A 22,351-nucleotide genomic window follows, 5' to 3' on the forward strand; every position below is an offset into this window, starting at 1 on the left:
CACGTGCACCCTGGCGTCTCTCTGTGTGTCCACATTTACACAATCAACTTGGATTAGAACCCACCCTAAAATGCTCATTGTAATGTATTCTCATTTCAAAAGGCTCTGTCTTCAAATACAGTCAATTCTGTGGTACTAGAGTTCAGGGTGTCAACATATGAATTTGGGGAGGACACAATTGAACCCATGGCACTACCTTTACATTTTGTGTATTTTATTTTTCCTGACTCTTCTATAATTTTCCTTTTCATTATTGCCTTCTATTTAATTGGTTGATTAACTTTATATATCCCACTATAATTTAAAGGTCATATATACTATTTCTTATTTCTTAATAATCATCCTAGATTTATACACACATATTTATCAAATTCTAAAATGGATCAATACATCTGCCCTCATTCTGAAAAATTCCAGAACATCACAACACTTTAATCACTTCCTCCAAACATATGTCTATTTCAAACATTTTAAACACATTATTCTTTTTATTTAAGAAGCCGTTATTGTTGTTTTATACAGTCAATATTTGTTTCTACTTACCCCTATATTTCCAACTTTCTTTGATTATTATTTTTTCTTTATCTTTGACTCGACAGCTAGAATCACTTCCTTTTGCCTGAAATATATCCTGCAGAATTTCTTTGAGCAATGATCTTGTTAGTCAATTCCCTCATTATTTCTTTTGGTCTGAAGATGTTTATATTTTGCTCACTGGAAAGAATTTTCCCTGGCATACTGTTCTTGGATAGTTCTTATATTTTCTGGATTCATTGAAGATATAGTACTTCATGCATTTTTGATTTCTCAGCTTTCTGTTGAGGCAATAAGTTCTATGAGCCTCTGTCTCTGAAAGGTAGAATTTGTTTCCTGCATCCTCACCCTACAAGGTCATGGAAACCTTGCTCCAATTCCCTGAGGCTGGGCAGATGCTTTCAGAACAAAGATTATTTTAAGGCCCTGCTCTCCTCTCTGGGTTCCTGCTTTCGCTTAGTTTTTGGACTCTGAATATTTCTTTTCCTTGCCAGGGCATCAATGCGTTTTACAAGTTATTGTTTTAGATTTTATTCAGAATTTTTATTTGTTTTTAGTAGGAAGGTCAGTCACAATATCTAGTCTGCCATTCTGCTGGAGAAATAAGTTCGGTTCATCTCTCATTTAAAGACAGTGGGGAGGACATTTGGGATACTTTTCTTTTTCTGTTAATATAATTCCATCGCGGGGGGCTTTCTCTCTCTGTCTTTGTCTCTGTCTCCGTGTGCGTGTGTGTGTATTTGTGTGTCCCAATATGACATAACTGACATTGGGAGCAATTATGATCGTGAAAAGATGTCAAGTACCTTTAGGAATACATATGAAATATTGAAAATTATGGCTCATGTCCTTGTTTAAGGAGGTGCAGTCTTTCTAGACATTGGTCTGTAGTGTGAGTCTCAAGAAGTCTCTGAGTTACTATTTGTTTATAATTTGTGCTGTGTAAATTAAGAAATAAGTGGCTTAAAAGCATGGAGAAATGGATACTAATTTACATGGAGTTATGTGGGCAAAATGAAAAGGGCTGATGATTGAAGTCTGTATAAGAATGCACACAGAAATAACAAAGAATGGTAGTTCCTCCTGCCATATCTGTGGGATGTATAACTAAACCATCACAACACTTTCTCCCCTTAGCCAAAAACTTGCCTGAGAATCCTTTTCAGCACAGTATTCTCAGCATTCAATACTAAACAGAGTAGGCAATCAAGATAAAACTATCAGCATAATAACAACTAATTGTTAATTTGTTAATTGTATCTCTGTTCTTTTCGTTTTTCAAATGGAATATTGTAATATTGTGAGTCCTTTTTCTTTCTTTTTTTTTTTTTTTTTGAGACGGAGTGTTGCTCTGTCACCAGGCTGGAGTGCAGTGGCGCATTCTTGGCTCACTGCAACATCTGCCTCCCGGGTTCGAGCGATTCCCCTGCTTCAGCCTCCCGAGTAGCTGGGATTATAGGTGCACACCACCATGCCTGGCTAATTTTTTGTATTTTAGTAAAGATGGGATTTCACCTGTTGGCCAGAATGGTCTTGATCTCCTCACCTCGTGATCTGCCCACTTCGGCCTCCCAAAGTGCTGGCCTTACAGGCGTGAGCCACTGCACCAGGCCAGTAACGTGTGTTTTTAGGTGCAGTGGGGGAAAAGAATCTGTTCAATGTTATAACCTCTCTTTCAGAAGCCCTGCTTCCTAAGGTCACTCATATTAGTGTTTTAAATCATTCTATCCTATGGCATTCTATAATAAATCAGCTCTTTTATGTTTTTGTCTTATTCCCTATTCTGTGCTACCAGTCCGTGATCTTTATTCGTGACAGAAATTCTTATGGTCAAGAGATATCAGGATACATCGACTATGCCCACAGGCTAAAGACAGAAGATTTCGAAGTCTACTTTAGTGGAAAAAAAAGACTTCTTCCAAGGACTACAGATATAAGGTGAATTATGTATAATTCTTGCACCCTTAGAGGCAGGAACAAAGACTTTTTATTTTATGGTTTACATTGTGCCTAAAATGCTAATGTATACATAATAGGAATGTGATACAACTGATTATTAATATGAAAATAACTAACTCTTAAAATAAGGAATAAGCATAGTTGCATTGTTTTTCCTTTAACAGCCTGAGAAAAAAGATTTTTCAGAGACAAGATAAGTAAATTCCCAGTGACATTCCTTTTCAATGATAAGTAGCGCCTGAAATTTGTTAACCTCATGAGGCTTTTGCAGCACTTGGGACTTGGTCTGCCCCTAAGGCTCAAGAGCCACTCATCTAACATGTTTTTCTCCACTTTTCTTTGGTCACCAGCCAAATTGCTGGCCCCTGATCAGCTCACCCTCATTTCTCTCATCTCTGTCCTATTCTGGGACACCCATTCCTTCACATCCATCATTCTTTTTACTACCGACCAGTGCCTTTTATTCTAGAACCCTTGTCTATCACCTAGCATCTACTCTACACTGCCAATCTATTCACAGATGGGTTCTTCTACTCCTTTCCAAATAGCATGCAAGCCAAAACATTTTATTCTCTCTTATTTAACTCTATAACCCCAAAATTAGTAGCAGCATTATGCTTTAACTCTCCACTGCTATATTCAGATTTGAAGATTATAACAATACCTACCTCTTCTGAGATGCCTGTTATCCTCTATCCACCCTTACTGATATTATCTGAAGACTTCCTTACCCATCACCCTTTTGTGGTTTGTTTGTTTTTGAGACAGAGTCTCTCTCTGTCGCCCAGGCTGGAGTGCAATGGCGCAATCTTGGATCGCTGCAACTTCCACCTCCCGGGTTCAAGCAATTCTCTTGTCTCAGCCTCCCATGTAGCTGGGACTACAGGCACACACCACCACGTCTGGATACTTTTTGTATTTTTAGTAGAGACAGGGTTCCACCATATTGGTCATGCTGGTCTCGAACTCCTGACCTCAGGTGATCCACCGTCCTCAGTCTCCCAAAGTGCTAGGATTACAGGCGTCAGTCACCGAGCCTGACTCCCATCACCACTTTAATGGACTTAGCCCTTTCTTATCCTACCTAGAATAACATTTCATTTAACTTCTCTCTTGCAATAATCCCCACTGCCCATGTCTTTTCAGTCTTTGGTTGTATCTGACCTACTAACATTCCAAAGTAGATTGATCCAGACATTTTTTTCACTGCACTTGTTGCGACACCCCTGGGTACTGCTGAAGGAAATTTTAGGAAATTTCACAAAGCTGTGGATGGCTGCTGATAATTTATAGTATCCAAACACAATCGAGCCCTTTGTGACTCTTAAAACTTATGCTCAAAATTAAAGTCATTTTAATTTCTGAAGCCTGCTGTTGCTTCTGTATCACCTGTCTTGGTAAATGGCACCACCCTTGAAACCAAAGGCAAAATCCAGATGTTATCCTAGACCTCCTGTTTTTCGTCACCACCTTTATAACTAATAATTTACTTAAAACCGTGAATTCTATTATCTTAGCAGCTTTGTTTTGTTAAAGCAAATGTAAGATATCTCATTTCACCTGCAAACACTTCAGCATGGATCTTTATCTGATGACATTTTTAAAGAAAGCATCTCGACATTATCATATCTAACAAAATACTTTCCTAATGTCATCTAATACCTAGTTCACATTTCATTTTCACCCTTAATAAAATTTAATTGGCTGTCTAACTTATTTTTTATAGTTTATTTGACCAATCAAAATTTAAGTGATATTGTATTTCATCTTACTATATCTTTACCTCTTGCATGTATTTATTTGTTTATTTATTTATTTTTTACAATGGTCCCCCTCATTCTCTTTATCTTCTACATTATTGATTTGTTGGAGAAACCAGGTCCTAAAAGTCATTGTCCTCAAATGTCTCACATTCTGGATTTTACTGATCCAGTAAAATCACGCTGTTTGTTCTACTGTCTATATTCCTCTCTTCCCTATAAACTGATTTGATAAAATGGAGTATAATTTTTTTCTAAGTAAGAAATTTTAATATGTGATGCTCTATACTGAGTATTGCACCAATTTTAGATCTCCTGGGCTCAATCAGTAGGTTCAGGTGATGCCAGTCTAATTACTTCATTATAAGATTTTTCCATAAAATTTCACCCAATGGTGTTAGCATCTGTTATTGAAAGCTACCTAAATATTTTTACTAAGGGTTGAATAATGGTGAATCTATAATTCTATTATTTATCCTGAGTTTTTTAGCTTGAATTCTTCTATGGAGCAAAACTTTTCCTTATCACTTATTTGGTTACCTTGAAAGAAATTCATGCAGAAATACAAAATAAATATTTTTTTAATTTATAGAAAATTCAAAGCCAGAAACACAAAAGAGTGTGCAGATTATGCCAAACTATTTTTCAGAGTAGTTGTATCATTTTGTATCCATGAGAAGTCTTATATAAGTGATTTGGTTAACCCTCATCCTCACCAACACAAGATATTAATAAACTGTTCTTTCCCACTGTAGTGAGTTATAAATGATCTCTCAGTGTGGTTTTAATTTTTATTTACTTGATTATTTGTTAGATTGGGCATCTTTTATTGGCTGTTCAGATTTTCTTTCTGTAAAGTACCTGTTAAGATTTTTCCCTATTCTTTCAAGTGAGTTATTCTTTTTCTTATAAATTATATGATTCTTTTTATTTATTTTTGGATACTGATTAATCCTTTGCCTCTTATGTGTATTGCAAAATATCATCTCTCTGGGTGTAGTTCTTCTTTTATTTTTTTTTTTTCATTGATTTTGATGGTCAGAAATCAGAAGTTCTGATAGTCATCTTAATGCATTTTAAACGTTACCTCTACAGTTTGCACTTTTGTATTTTGTTTAATAAGTCCCATCCTTTTTGGAAGTCATAAATATACTGTCCTATAGGATATTATAGTTTTGCTTTTGATTTCATATCTTTAACTGCCCAGTATTAATATAGAATATGGTAGTTAGGCAGTTGTTATTAAGGAAAAAATTCCGTTTGATATATGAAGTTCCATACTTAGTTTGATTCAGAACTGAAGCCAAAATTTAAAATTAAATATTTCATAAAGTCTCTATATCCTTACCTTTTGGCATGGCCTTTTATTCTATGTAGAGACAAACATCTTGTGTCTATGATTAGAATCTAGTCTTGCATTTTTACTGTGGAAAACACAAATGTCGATAGACAGCTGCTACTATTATGAAATGCAGCATTAGAAAGGGCCCTGACCACTTGGCAATCTTTTCAATTCAGCTTTCATCTTAACTATGTCTTTAAGATTAAGTACTTTCTTTTTGACACACTTGTGAGTAATTATAAGTGGATAGTAGGTTACAGTTTCAAGTTCCTTCACACTTCCCTATGATATGGGCATGACAAGCATTATTCTTACCATCGGAGAGAGAATAAAATAAATAGTAAACCACTTACTAAAGTTCTTAAATGAAACAGTGATGAGAGAGGATAAGTTCTTCAGCATTCTCATTCACTGCTCACCTCTAGAACACTATTCCTGGTTTAAGCTTTTATATCCCAAGGACAACTGTACCATGTAGAATCATTTATATTTGGCTCCACATATATTTGCATACATTTCCATGTTTATGCATTTGTTGAACAAAGATCTAAAGCTTGCCTATAGAGCTCTACCCATCCCTCAGATAGGATAATCAAGAGGAAATGAAAAATTTTTCTTTGTGTTTCTTTTTAGAGCTTCCATGAAATATTCATACCCTTGACCAGAAAATGACCTTAAATACTAAAGCTTTGAAAGGTATTATTGTCAAATTTCCCTTGAAGTCCCATTGTCTGTTTTATTAAAATGTTTAACGTTCCAAGCCCCCGAAGTTAGAATTATATGCACTTATCCTGTGCTTAAGTGCATTCTTATGAAAGCATTCTGGTAACATATTGGCTGATTCTCAAGTTTAAAAAGGAAAAAAAAAAAAGTAAATGAACCCAGGGCTTCTACAAATAGTATTAAAATATTGCCTATTTTTAAAGTTATTAATGCTTTTCCAAATTCAAATATAGTGATTGTTCATTAGAATATTAGTTTAGTCTCTTCAGCAGAGGTTCACTGAATTTAAAGAGGGGGAAATACTTTGAGCAAAAACCTGCTAGCTAAAGCAGACTTACCACAACTACCTAGCTCCTTGATACACAAAGTATAGTCCATGAACCCGTAGTGAAGCATCTCAGGCTCTCTTTCAACCACTGAGTTAGAATCAGTATATTAACATGATCCTCAGTATTTCCATATGCTTATTTGTCTTAGTTTGTACTGCTATTAACAAAATACCACAGACTGGGTAATTTATAAACAACAGAAATTTATTTCTTATGGTTTTGGAGGCTGGAAAGTCCAAGACCAAGGTGCTGGCAGAATTGCCATTTGGTGAGGCCTTCTTTATGCTTCCAAGATGGTACCAGAAAAGGGCTTAAACTAGTTCCCTCCAGTTTCTTTATAAGACACTAATCCATTTCTGAGGCAGAGCTATCATGACTTATCACTTTCCAAAAGCCCTACCACTTAATACACCAGTTTTAACATAAATTTTGGAGGGGACACATTCAAACCATAGCAATATTAAATTTTGAGAAGCATGCTCTAGACCGGTGCTCTCTAGTACGGTAGCTACTACCCGCATATGGCCACCGAGTACTTGACGTGTGGCTAACCTTAAATTAAGATGTACTGTGAGTGTAAAATGCACACTTGATTCTGCAGACTTCTCATAAAAATACAAAATATCTTATTAGTAATTAATATTACATGTTAAAATAATAATGTGATAGATACGTTGAGTTAAATAAAATACATTATTAAAATAATTTTACCTATTTCTTTTTATTTGTTTTTAATGTGACTACTAGAAAATTCAAAAATACATCCGTGGTTCACATTACTGACTCATATCATACTATATTTCCATCAAGCAACACTATTCTGGTCTACTTGTCCCCAACACAGAGGCTCAATCTCACGCCAATCTTTAGAACCAGTACTAATCTTAGATAGGAATGATGTAAGAAGCCAGAAACCAGAGATCACCAATTAGTCATTGGACCAGATCTGCCTGCAGAATTTTTTAATTGGCCTGCACAATTGTATGTAAAATTGTGTCAATGTTTCAGAAACAAAAAAATTCCCCACAAAATATCTTGGATTTGAAATTTTCTTTAAACTTCTAAGATCCGTTTATACGGAGCCTGCATTCTCTCATCTCAACTATCATCTAGAATTAAACTGCAGCTGCTTCCTCAGATGGGGCATATTTTTACTAGATTAACCCAGACTTGACTAATCACCTATATTGACATATGCACCATCACCCTTGAGTTACTCATGCATAGTACCTGCTAGCTTCTTTTAGGCATTTGGGTTTGTGACTTCTGGTTTAAACTGCTATCTTAGATTCTAGAGGTCATATTTTCTGTTATCCTAGTCATGATATTCTTTGCTAACCCACTATGAGTGAGTTAATTTCAGCCCTTGGTCTCCCTCAGGTTGTTCCATACCACTGTGGTTACAAGGTTGAACTGTGTCAGAGTCTGAGATGATTATAATGATGACTTAAAAATGATGATGATGTTAACTGAGCACTTACTATGCATAGTACTAAATAACAACTAAAGCACTATACTAAATTTATATATATATTACATATTATATATAAATATTATATATTACACTTACAAATATATATATGTGTGTGTGTGTATATATATATATAATATTTCACTTTCTCTTTACAAAAACCTTATAGGTTAGGGACGTGATATGGTTTGGCTGTGTCACCACCCAAATCTCATCTTGAATTGTAATCCATATAATCCTCACATGTCATGGGAGAGACCTGATGGGAGGTAATTGAATCGTGGGGGCAGTTTTCTCCATACTGTTCTCATGATAGTGAGTGAGTTCTCACAAGATCTGATGTTTTATAAGCATCTGGCATTTCCCCTGATGGCACTCATTCTCTCTCCTGTTTCCCTGGGAAGAGGTGCCTTCTGCCATGATTGTAAGTTTCCTGAGGCCTCCCCAGCCATGCGGAACTATAAGTCAATTAAACCTCTTTTCTTTATAAATTTCCCAGTCTTGTGTGTTTCCTTATAGCAATATAATAATGGACTAATACAAGACCTTTTTCACATTTTAACACTTAAAGAACCTGTATCATAAAAGTGTTATCTGGCTTAACCAAAGTTATATACAGACACATACACATGTACAACCAGAAATCTAGAACCAAACAGAGATCACTGCCATTATTTATTATTATTATTATTCAGTACATTATTCCATTTAAGACTTTGACATGTAAAGATGTCACTTTTGACCTCATATCCACATCCCAATCCTTGTCATATATTTTTTTGGCAGGAATGTGTCTTATGTGACAAGACCTAATTTGGGAATATTTTTTAGAACTTTAAGCAATCCTGCTGTCCACAGTTAAGACTAGGAAATTTTGGCCATCCTGTACCCACCCTTGCCACTTCCTTCTTTCATTGAGCTTGGCAGAAAATCCCTCTTTGTACTTATAACCAGGCTTTCATTTTCAGTCACTGTGAGTAGGAATTACAGTGTCCCCACAGCTTTGTGTGTGGAAGAGTTCTGAACAGAATTAAAAGTGACCTGTAATTGTGGTTTCAGCCTAAAAGTCTTTAGGGAAACATTGGCCCTGACTTGTTGAACCTCAGTCATGTCCCAGGATACTTTTAGAATCTATTCATATCCTCTGAACTGTAGTTCAAAAAATTTTTGTAATATCTACTTGGAATTCTTTTACAGATAAACTTAATTTTCTAATACTTAACTCATTTTAGCTTCTCTTTATTCCAAGCTAAATATTAAGTACTGTCTCTCATGGAAAATTCAGAAATGGAGCAGAGATCCCAAAAGCCATATACTGTGCATATAACCCATAAACTAGGACTAACAGTTCCTACTGAATCATTACTAAAGTATCTGTCTGTGTCATCTAACGATAGAAATTATTCATGCAGTTTGGTCCATTGCTTTAAAACAAAAAGTCAGAATCCCAGAGCAATCACTTGGTAGTTTCTTTAGTTGTCTAGAATGTGTTTCCTTGAAGATTGTGTCTCTGGATAAACCTTAAGTGAATAATTAGAGATCTCACAAAACCTCTAGTTTATTGACACTGACTGTGGTTAAGACAGGATTACTCTTTACATGAGATTTTTTCCAACTTTTAAACATCTTTGGTCAAAAATACACAACATAAAATTTAACAGTTTAACCATTTCAAGTGTACAGTTCAGTGACATTAAATACATTCAAATTTTTATGCAACTTTTCCAACTCTTTATTAATAATTCTTTTTAAGTTTTGGAAAAGTTCAAAGAATAGTACAATGAAGGCCAATATACTCACAACCTAGACAAAACAATTGTTAACATTTTTCCAAATTTGCTTTAATTATCGTTTGGTATTTTGGTGTGTTTGTGTCTATGTTTGTACCATTTGAAAGTAGCTTACAGATTTCACCCTAAAATATTTCATCTTGCATCTCGTGAGTATAAGGACATCCTTCTACATAACATCACATTGTTCTAGATAAAAAAATTCATAATTATTTTCTACTATCATCTAATGTTTAGCTCATATTTAAATTTTCTTAATTATGTCCAAAATGTATTGTAGCTACTTGTGTGAATCATCGTTCAATCAATGTATAAAAATTACATTGCTTGTGTCTCTTGACTGTCTTTTTCTTTAAAAGAGCACCTCTCTCCATACTTCCCAGCCAAATATTCTTTTCTTTGTGATGACATTGACTTTTTAAAAACACAGGACCCTTGTCTTTTAGATTGTTCCACATTCTGAACTTGTCTGGTTGTTTCCTTGTGGTAATATGTGATTCATTTCTCTTATCTCTCTATTTTCTTTATACTGGGAGATATCTGTAAACACTTCATTTTGTTCAGTATAAATATTTCTTTTAGACAAGAACTTATCCATTACATATTACATCATATCAGGAAGCACCTAATGTCACGTTGTCCCATTATCAGTGATGCTCAGTTTGACCTGTTGGTTAAAGAAGACTTGCTATACTATTCCTCTAAAAAGATATATTTTCCTTTTTTAACAAAATTGTGTAGTACCTAAACTAGTATGAACTAACTTTTGTGTATTTATATAAACCTACTTGTTTTTCTATTTTTTCTTTAAAATTTACATTTTATAAGAAAGTATATTAGTAGCAAATTAGCCTTGCTTTCCAGAGTTATTTTCATTAAATTTTCTAAATTAGAAGAAAGGATAGTACTTGTGGTAACAGAATTTAAGTAGAGTTAAAGCTGTAAGTGGAGCTTGCTGGAATTGTACACAACTTTCAATGTAGAAATAAGTTATGCACCAAAATTAAATTGTTTATTGTTTAGAACTCAGAATCATTTTCCTTGAGATATTGTCTTATCAGAGATAGTTTGTCAGGTCATGTCACAAATTTTCAAACCCATTATTTCCATGGAAAACTTAATTTTATTTTATGTGGTAAAAAGAAACTTGAGGACATTAATTAATATCTCTACTGTCCTACAACTTCCCTGTCTCAGGTCTTATGATGACCATATCATTGGGGTTAATAAAAGAAATAAGGATGCACCATGATCATTATTCTTTAGATAACATTTCCACGGACACCACACAATAAAATCGCTAAGGTAAATGATGCTTCAGGGGACACATTTCGCTCTCTGGGGTATCAGGAAATATCAGTTCCTATTCTTAGAGTATATGTAAATCAGGATATTTCAGGAAGAATGTGTGCAGTGATCCAACATTAGCAACTTGGGTAGCCCTAGAAATCTAGTGATAATTGGAAATCTAAAATCTAGAGATGCTTAAGTGTTAACCCCACAAATGAAGAAATAATTAGCTTGCTTACGGACAAAAGGGTAGATGTAAGAAAAATGGGACTATATCTTAGGTCTCCTAATCCATAGTCCAATTTTTGTTTAACATTTCAGTACACTGTATATTTATCTATTTTTTGATTGCCTGACCATTACACATTAGAAGAATTACATGTAAATTTAGCTGTAGAAGTGGCTGTATAATGTTAACTTGTTGATTACATGGCTCTAAAAAATCTCATCTTAGTATTTTCATTTGTTTTAACACTCAGCATTTTTACTTTCAATTGAAATTTATGTTTAATTTTTATTTATTTTTTACATATTATTTTTAAAGAGTGTGAGTGAAGCAGATAAGCCCTCAAGATGTGTAATTTTAATTAATGAACATACCTTACAATCTGGTAACATGTGTATGCACCACTGTGCCAAAATTTAATGAAATGGGTTAATGGCACTTATTAAAGTTGTTCAGCTTCTCTAGTCATAACACAGAATTCAACCATTCCTCCATTTCTTATATTCAAATAAATAAAGTGATAAATGAGTCCAAACGTGAAAAGTCAAGTCATTCAGAATGCTGACATACCTTCTTATTAGTTCCTGTAACCTCTCTTCACTATCATTCATGCAATTGGGGGTCTACAAAGTCAGACCCTTAGGATTCTATTGTTTAAATTCCAGGATAAACTGAGTACCAAAGTCCTTCGACTGTGATGCACTGTCAAGAAAGTTCAGAAAATGAACATAAAAAATGAAGGATGGGAAAAATGAAAGAGGAAAGAAAGGAGAAACAGAAGGAGGGAAGGGGGGAGAAAGGGGGAAAATAATCTATTCAACAAGAAAGGAAGGAGGGAAGAGAGGATGGAAATGGCTTGAAGTTCATGAAAATACCTCCAAATTAGGAAGTCTTCTTGAATGTCTTTTGCATAAATACATGAAATGAGTTCATTTTAATAAGAATTATTGCTTTGGGAGAAGGTGGGGGAATGTCAGCAAGACAGCAAAGTAGAAAGTCATAGCTCTTGTTTCTCCAGAAAAAAAAAAAAAGTCAATATAACAACAGTATTAGTGCCAAAATATTTTGAGGAGAAATTCAGAATGCAGTTAAGAAATAGAATCATCCGGGAGCAGTGGCTCACGCCTGTAATCCCAGCACTTTGGGAGGCCGAGGCAAGCAGAACACAAAGTCAGGAGTTTGAGAACAGCCTGGCCAGTATGGTGAAATCCCGTCTCTACTGAAAATAAAAAATTAGCCGAACATGATGGCGGGCGCCTGTAGTCCCAGCTACTCAGAAGGCTGAGGCAGGAGAATCACTTGAACCCAGGAAGCGGAGGTTGCAGTGGGCCAAGATCGCATCATTGCACTCCAGGCTGGGTGACACAGCGAGACTCCATCTCAAAAAAAAAAAAGAGGAAATTTTACTTTATCTATGTGGGTTCCTCCCAAAAACAACCTTAGTTTAGCACTGAGAAGCTTGCCTTAGAACATGATTTCTCCCATAGTGGGAAAAGTGAGATTGCAGAGTATGCCTGGCCGCCTGGCCTCCTCCTGCCTTTGCAGGGTGCCCTTCTTGGAGCTGGATTCCTTTTGGCCTCATGCTGAGCACTGAACAACCTGTAGATCCCAGTCCTCTAAACAACTAGAAATAAAGAAAAGAGAAGAGAATTCCCTCGCAGCCAGCATTGCTATTCAAGATAAGGAAAAGGCACAGAACTGAGGTTGTATCTCTAGAAGAAAAGGAAGAAAGTGAAGGCAATTTTATTAGGCATTTCAGAACCCTCTATGGACTGAGGTTCTTTCTCATCTCATACTGAGTGTTGAAGGACTGACAGAGCCCAGTTCCAAGGAAGGGAGGGCAGCCCCTAACAGCTCTGTAAGATTGGAAAAAAGGTGCATAACAGAGGTTCTTCCTCCAGAAAAGACGGAAGGAAGTGAAGCTCCCTCCACGGAGGGAGCCAGTTTCTATCTTGTATCATAACAAGCACTGAATAACCAGCAGAGCTCAATCTTCTGGAAAGGTGCGCAACAAAGAAAGGAAACAAACATCATCTTATAGCTGGTACTGCTCTATAAAATTGGAAAAAGCACAGAACTGAGGCTTTTCCTCCAGAAGGGAGGAAAGTTTCCAGTAAGTTCCCAGCCTTACAGTGTGCTCCTTGTTGAGCTGGCCTCTATCTTGTCTCATATTAAGCACTATTGACCAGTGTACACCTCTCTGAGTCTGGACTAGTACATAAAGTTTGGAAGAGGTATCTGCTTCTTTAAAGATAAAGACAACAAAGTAAACCTACAAGGAATACAAAGAATTAAGAAAACATAACAAAATCTAAGTAAGAAAACACTTTTTTAGTAACCATCCCAAAATAAATGGAGATCTGTGAATTGCAAAAGAATTCAAAATAATCATCTTAAAGGTGCTCAGTGAGTTACAAGAGAACGTGGATAGACAGCTAAACATAATCTGGAAAACAATAGATGAAATATATGAGAAATTCAATAAGGAGATAGAAATGATGAAAAAGAATTAACGAGAAATTTTGAGGCAGAGGAACACCATAACCAAAATGAAAAATTTACTAGAGGTCTCAACAGCAGATTTTGTCAGGCAGAATAAAAAATCAGTATGTTTAAAGACAGGTTATTTTAAATTGTTCCATCAGAAGAGCAAGAAAAAAGAATGAAAAAGACTGAAGAAAACCTAAGAAACTTATGCAACTCTGCCAAGATAATCAGTATATGTGTTATGAAACTTATAGAAGGAGAATAGAGAAAAAAATTGGTAGAAAGTGATTTAAAGCAATAATGATGGAAAACATCCTCAGTCTCAAAAAAGAAATGGAAAGCTGGATTCATGAAGCCCAAAGGAACCCAAGTAGGTTGAATTTAAAGAGGTCTACATGAAGATACATTGTAATCAAATTATAAAAGTCAAAGGAAAAGGGAAGTTCAAAGTGGTAAGTAAAAAGTGTCTCATTACATACAAGATAATCACCGTAAGACTGTAAGTATACCTTTAGCAGAAACTTTGCAGCACGGAAGAAAATAAGATAATATACTCAAAATATCAAAAGAGAAAAAGCTGCCAACCAAAAAGAATATACCAGCAAAGCTATCCTTCAGAAATGAAGGAGAGAGAAAAACTCCCAAACAAAAATTGAGAGAGCTCATTACAAGACCTGCCTTATTAGAAATGCTAAAGGGACTTCTTCAAGATGAAGAGGACACAAATAGATGCTAATTAGAAGCATGAAAATACAAAAAATTATAAACCTCTTTGTTTAAGATAAGGAGATAGAAACAGAAATAATATAATAATGATAATAGTGATGCATAAATCATGTTCAAGTCATATAAAAGTCAAAAGACAAATGCATAACAATATCTGTAACTACAATAATTTGCTAATAAATATACAATATTAAAAGTTAAAAATTTTGACCCTAATAACATTAAGTATATGAGAGGAATGAAGAAGAAAAGTTGAGAGTTTTTGTATGTGATTGAACTTAAGTTTTATCATGTGAAAATGGACTGTTATAACTAAAGATGGCGTATATTAGCCTTATGGTAAACACAAATTAAAACCTGTGCAAGATACAGAAAATATAAAGACAGGGAATCAAAGCATACCACTATAAAAATCATGAAATCATAAAGAAAAACAGCAAGAGAAGAAGAAAGGAACAAAGAAACTATAAAATGTTCAGAAAACAACAAAATGACAATTAAAAGTCCTCTCTATCAATAATTACTATATAAGTAAATAGTAAAATTTCCCAATCAAAAAAGTGGCTGAAAGGATAAGAAAACATTATCCACCCATATGCTGCCTACAAAAGACTCAGTTTACCTCTAAGGACACAAACAGGATTAAAATGAATACATTTTCATGAAAAAAAAGTTACATGAAAATAATAATTAAAAGAGAGAAGGAGTGCCTAATCTTACATTAGATAAAATAGACTTTATATAGAAAATTTTCAAAAAAATAAAAATAAAAATAAAGTTTTCACAAGGGATGAAGGAGTTCATAATAGAATGATACAGAGGCCAATTAAGAGGATATAATTTTTAAATATATGCACTCAGAGCTCTTAAATATATGAACCAAATATCAACAGATTTGAAGGGAGAGATAGCAATACAATAATAATAGAGGACTTCAATAGTCCACTTTTTTGTTGGTTTGGTTTTTCATTTGTTTGTTTGTTTTTACTTTTAAGTTCAGGGGTGGGTACATGTGCAGGATGTGCAGGGTTGTTACATAAGTAAACATGTGTCATGGAGGTTTGTTGTACCAATTATTTCATCACCCAGGTATTAGGTCTGGTACTCAACAGTTATTTTTTTCTGATCCTCTCCCTTTTCCCACCCTTCATCCTCCAGTATGCACTGTTGTGTGGTAGTCCTTTCTATGTGTCTATGTGGTCTCATCATTCTTACATATAAGTAAGAACATGAGGCAGTTCTCCACTTTAAACAATGTATAGATAAAACAAAAAGTCAGTAAGAAAACAGCAGACTTGAACAACACTATAGGTCAACTTTTCAACAGTAGCAGAATACACATTCGTCTCAAGTGCACAAGAAATATTCTCCAGGATAGATCATGTCAGGCCACAGAAATGTCTCAATAAATTTTTAAAAATTGGATCAAGTTTCTTTTTCATGCACAATATTATGAAGCTAGATATAAATAGGAAGAACTTTGGAAAATCCACAAATATGTGGAAAATTAACAACACACTCCTGAAAACCAACAAGTAAAAGAACAAACCAAAAGGGAAATTTAAAAATGTCTTTAGACACATTTAAATGGTAACACACCATGCCCAAATTTATGGGATGCAGCAAAAGCAGTTCCAAGAGAAGTGTGTAGCAATAAACACCTACATTCAGAAAAAAACAAAATATTTCAAATAAACAACCTAACTTTACACCTAGCAGAGGAAGAAAATAATAAAATAATAAAAATAATAAATTATATAGCGAATACCAAAAAAAATAGAAAAGAGCAATGAAACTAAGGGCTAATTTTTTGTAAAAAATAAAATAAACAAAATTGACTTTCCTTTAGCTAGACTAAGAATAAAAGGAGAGAGGGTAGAGCAAGATGGCAGAATAGAACCCTGCATCATTCATCCCCCCACCTCCCATTCACTGCAACACCACATTTTAACAAGTATCTTCACACATAAAAGCACAATCACAATTGTTAACAATTGTCACAAGAACCAAAACTCCAGTAAGCAATCACAGTATGTGGTTTTAACTTCTTATCACTAAAAGAAGCGTGGAAGAGGCTCAGAGAGACAGTCTTAAATCGCCACCAGCATCCCTCCCCCATACCCCAGCAGCAGTAATACCACTCAGAGAATCTATGAGCTTTGGGGAGGGAGAGTTTAGTGAATGGGTGACTTTACATTGAACTCATTGCTGCCCTATCACACGCAGCAGAGAATGAGGACCTTCTGGGCTCAGCCAGTGCCCACACATGGAGGGAGTATTTAGACCGGTCCTAGCCAGATGGCAATTGCCCATCCCAGCAATTGGAACCTGACTTTCTCATCAGGCTCCACTACTACAAGCTGAAGTGCTCTGGGATTCTAGATAAACTTGAAAGGCAGTCTAGGACACAAGGACTGCAATTCCTAGGCAATTCCTAGTGCTAGATTAGGCTTAGAGCCAGTGAACTAGGGTGGAATATGACCTAGGGAGATACAAGATGGTGCAGCTATGGGAGTGCTTGCACCATCCCTCTCCTAATCCCGGGCAGTGCAGCTCACAGCAACAAAAGTGACTCTTTCCTTCTGCCCAAGGACAGGAGAGAGAAAAGAGGACTTTGTTTTGCAACTTGGATACCAGCTCAGTCACAGTGGGATAGGGAACCAGGCAGAGTCCTGAGGCCTCCATTATAGGTTCTGCCTCCTAGATGACATTTCAAGACACACCCTGGACCAGAAGGGAACCGGATACGTTGAAGGGAAGGACCCGGTCCTTGAAGGATTCATCACCTGCTGGTTAAACAGTCCTTGGGCCGTGAATAACCAACAGTGATACTCAGGGAGTATGCTATGGGGCTTAGGCACTGAGAAGTTCTGACTTCAGGGGTGACCCAACACATTCCCAGCTGTGGTGGCTACTGTGAAAGACTCCTTCAGATGGAAAAGTAAAGGGGTTTTGTCATGCACCATAGGTACCAGCTCAGCCACAGTGAGGCAGAGCAACAAGCAGGGTCTTGGTGTCCCTGAGTCTGAACCTAGCCTCTTAGACAGCATTTCTGGACCTGCCCTGGACCAGAGGGGAGCCCACTGCCTTGAAGGATGAGTCCCAGGCCTAGTAGCATTCACCACAAGCTGACAAAAGATCCCTTGAGCCTTAAGTGAGCATCAGTGGTGGCCTGGCAGAACACCCCATGGACTAGTGGTGGTAATGGGCACAGGGAGTGGCTCCTCTGCCTGTGGAAATGGGAAGGAAGAGCAGGAAGCACTTTTTATTATAGTTTGAGTGCTAGCTTAGCCACAGCAGAATAGAATATTCGGTAAATTGCTAAGGTTTTTGACTCCAATCCCTGGCTCCCAGACAACATCTCTGAATGTTCCCAGGGCCTGGGGGAACTCTTTACTTTCAAGTGAAGGGCTTTGGGCAAAGCCCAGTGCTGTTCTTGCTTCAGATATAACCCAGCACAGTTCCAATGATGGTGGCCACAGAGGTGCTTGCATCACCACACCCGCAGTTCCACATAGTGCAACACAGATACTTCATTTGTTTGAAAGAAAGTTAGGGAAAAACACAAGAGTCTCTGCCTGGTAATCCAGAGAATGTTTCCAGATTTTATCCAAGACCACCAACACAGTACCTCTATGAGCCTGTAAAAATCACAGCATGATTGGACTTGGGGCCCAAGTCCCTTTAAATATCTGGAAAGCCTTCCCAAAGAGGACAAGCACAAACAAGCCCAGACTATGAAGACAACAATAAATACTTAACTCATTAATGCCCAGGCACTGATGAGCATCTACAAGCATGAAACTATCCAGAAACACATAACTTCACCAGTATAAATAAGACATCAGGGACCAATCCTGGAGAAACAGGGATATATGACCTTTCTACAGAGAGTTCAAAATGGCTGTTTGGAGAAAACTCAAAGAAATTCAAGATAACCCAGAGAAGTTTTGAATCATATCAGATAAATTTGACAAAGAGATTGAAGTAATTACAAAGAATCAAGCAGAAATTCTAGAGTTTAAAAATGCAACTGACATACTGAAGAATGCATCAGAGTCTCTTAATACCAGAATTGATCAAGCAGAGGAAAGTATTAGTGAGCTTGAAAATAGCCTATTCGAAAATATACAGTCAGAGGAGACAAAAGAAAAAAAAAATAAACAATGAAGCACACCCATGTAATCTAGAAAATAGTCCCAAAAGGGTAAATCTAAGAATTATTGGCCTTAAAGAGGAGGCAGATAAAGAGATAGGAGGCAGGTAAAGAGATTCAAATGGATAATATCAGAGAACATCCCAGATGTAGAGAAACATATCAACATTCAAGTACAAGAAGATTATAGAACACTATGCAGCTTTAACCCAAAGAAGACTACCTAAAGACGTTTAATAATCAGACTCCCAAAGGTCAAGGATGAAGAAAGAATCCTAAAAGCAGCAAGAGAAAAGAAACAAACAACATACAATTGAGCTGTAATACCTCTGGGAGCAGACTTCTCAGTGGAAACATTAGGGGCCAGGATAGAGTGGTATGACATATTTAAAGTGCTGAAAGGAAACAAAAATATCCTTGAATAGTATACCTGGTGAAAACATCCTGCAAGCATGAAGGAGAAATAAATACCTTCCCACAAAAACAAAAGCTGAGGGATTGCATCAACACAAGACCTGTCCTAGAAGAAATGCTAAAGGGAGTTCTTTAATCTGAGAGAAAAGGATGTGAATGAATAAGAAGAAATCACCTGAAGGTTAATAACTCACTGGTAATAGTGGGCACATAGAAAAATACAGAATAGTGTAACACTGTAATTGTGGTATAAATTACTCTTAAGTAGAAGGACTAAATTATGAACTAATTAACCATAAAATCTACAACAACTTTTCAAGACATAGTACAATAAGACATAAGGAGAAACAGAAAAAGTTAAAAACTGGGAGGATGAAGTTAAGGTGTAGAGTTCTGATTAGTTTCCTTTTTGCCTGTTTGTTTCTGTATATAATCAGTATTAAGTTATCATCAGCTTAAAATAATGGGTTATGGTATATGCTAGCCTTATGGTAAGCTCAACCAAAAAATCATAAAATAGGCATATAAAAATAATTTAAAAAATAAGAAAGTAATGCCTATCACCAGAGAAAAATCACCTTCACCAAAAGGAAGACAAGAAGGAAGCAATGAAAGAAGAAAGAGAAGACCACAAAGCAGCTAGAAAACCAATAACAAAATGGCAAAAGTAAGTCCTTATTTATCAATAATATCATTGAATGTGAATGGACTAAATTCGGCCATCAAAAGGCATAGAGTGGCTGCAGGGGTGAAAAAACAAGGGTCAGTGATCCGCTACCTACAAGAAACACACTTCACCTACAAAGATACAGATAGACTGAAAATAAAGAGATGAAAAAAGATATTCCATGCTAACAGAAACCAAAAAAGATCAGGAGTAGTTATTCTTATGTTGAACAAAATAGATTTCAAGACAAAAACTGTAAGAAGAGACAAAGAAGATAATTATTTAATGATAAAGTGATCAATTCGACAAGATAATTTAATGATTGGTAATATATGTGCACCCATCACCAGATATATAAAGCAAATGTTATTAGAGGTAATGAGATAAACTCCAATGTAATAATAGCTGGAGACTTCAACATCCCACTTTCAGCATTGGACAGGTCTCCCAGACAGAAATTCAACAAGGAAATATTGGACCTAACCTCTACTATAGAAAAAAATGTGCCTAATAGATATTTACAAAATATTTCATTCTATGGCTACAGAATACGCATTCTTCTCACGTGGATCATTCTCAAGAATAGACCATATGATAGGTCACAAAACAAGTATTTAAATTTTCAAACATTATCAAGCATGTTCTCAAACCACAATGGAATAAAACTAGAAATCAGTAACAAGAGGAAATTTTGGAAACTATACAAACACATTGAACATTAACAATATGTTTCTGAATGACCAATGGATCAGTGAAAAAATTAAGAAGGAAGTTGAAAATTTTCTTCAAACAAATAATAATGGAAACACGACATGTCAAAACCTGTGGGATATAGCAAAAGCAGTATTCAGAGGGAAGTTTATAGCTATAAGTGCCTAAGCAAAAAAAAAAAAAAAAAAGGGAGAAAACTTCAAATAAACAATCTAACAATACATCTTAAAGAACTAGAAAATCAAGAACAAACAAAACCCAAAATTAGTAGGGGAAGAAATAGCAAAGATCAAAGCAAAAATAAATGAATTTGAAAGGAACAAAACAATACAAGAGATCAACAAAATAAAAGTTAGTTTTTTTGAAAAGATTAACAAAATTGACAAACCTTTAGCCAGACTAAGAAAAAACAAGAGAAAATTCAAATAAATAAAATCATAGATGAAAAAGACGACATTTCAACTGATACTGCAGAAATTCAAAGGAACATTAGTGGCTACTATAAGCAAATACATGCCAACATTGAAAAACCTACAGGAAATGAATACATTTCTAGACACGTATGACCTACCAAGATTGAATTGGGAAGAAATCCAAAATCTGGATAGACCAATAGTAAGTAACAAGATTGAAGGTGAAATAAAAATTTTCCAAAGAAAAGCCTGGGACCCAGTGACTTTACTGATGAATTTTACCAGAAATTTAATAGAGAACTACTACCAATCATGTTCAAACTATCGTGAAAAATAGAGGAAGAGAGAATACTTCCAAACTCATTCTACAAAGCCAGTATTACCCTGATACCAAAACCAGACAAAAACATATCTGAAATGGAAAACTGCAGGCCAATATCTCTGATGAATATAAATGCAAAAATTCTCAACAAAATACTGGCAAACCAAGTTCAAAAATACATTAAAAAGATCATTCATCATGACCAAGCAGGACTCATCCAAGGGATGCAAGGGTGGTTCAACTTATGCAAATCAGTCAATGTAATACCTGTTATCAACAGAATGAAGGACAAAAAGCATAATCATTTCAATTGATACTGAAAAAGCATTTGATAAACTTCACCACCTCTTAATGATAAAAACCCTCAAAGGATTAGGAATAGAATGAACATACCTCAACGTAATAAAAACCGTATATGACAGATCTACAGCTAATATACTGAATGGGATAAAACTGAAATCCTTCCCTTCCCTCTTATATAAGGAATATGACAATGACGATATTTTCCCCACTGCTATTCAAAACGGTACCGGAAGTCCTAGTCATAATAATTAGACAGGAGGAAGAAATAAAGGGCATCCAAATTGGAATGGAAGAAGTCAAATTATCTTTGTTGGCAGTTGATATGATCTCATACTTGGAAAAACCTAAAGACTCCACAAAAAATTATTAGAACCAATAAACAAGTTTAACAAAGTTGCGGCCGGGCACAGTGGCTCACGCCTGTAATCCCAGCACTTTGGGAGGCCGAGGTGGGTGGATCACAATGTCAGGAGCTCGAGACCATCCTGACTAACACGGTGAAACCCCGTCTGTACTTAAAAAAAAAAAAAAAAATTAGCCGGGCGTGGTGGAGGACGCCTGTAGTCCCAGCTACTTGGGAGGCTGAGGCAGGAGAATGGTGTGAACCCGGGAGGCAGAGCTTGCAGTGAGCCGAGATCATGCCACTGCACTCCAGACTGGGCGACAGAGCAAGAGACTCCATCTCAAAAAAAAAAGAAAAATTCAATAAAGTTGCAGGATACAAAATC

General features: G+C 35.8%; 1 protein-coding gene across 2 annotated transcripts in view; it reads left to right on the forward strand.

Moving 5' to 3' along the window:
- Positions 1–22,351, forward strand: part of LOC105529148 (chromosome unknown open reading frame, human C4orf22) — a 670,589-nt gene that overhangs the window by 577,120 nt on the left and 71,118 nt on the right. For both annotated transcript variants that reach the window (XM_011966234.1, XM_011966235.1), the window contains one exon: positions 2,330–2,472. In XM_011966234.1, coding sequence (XP_011821624.1) covers positions 2,330–2,472 — 143 coding nt within the window. The remainder of the gene's footprint in view (positions 1–2,329; positions 2,473–22,351) is intronic.

Source organism: Mandrillus leucophaeus, unplaced genomic scaffold, assembly GCF_000951045.1.
Source record: "Mandrillus leucophaeus isolate KB7577 unplaced genomic scaffold, Mleu.le_1.0 Scaffold75, whole genome shotgun sequence".
NCBI lineage: Eukaryota > Metazoa > Chordata > Mammalia > Primates > Cercopithecidae > Mandrillus > Mandrillus leucophaeus.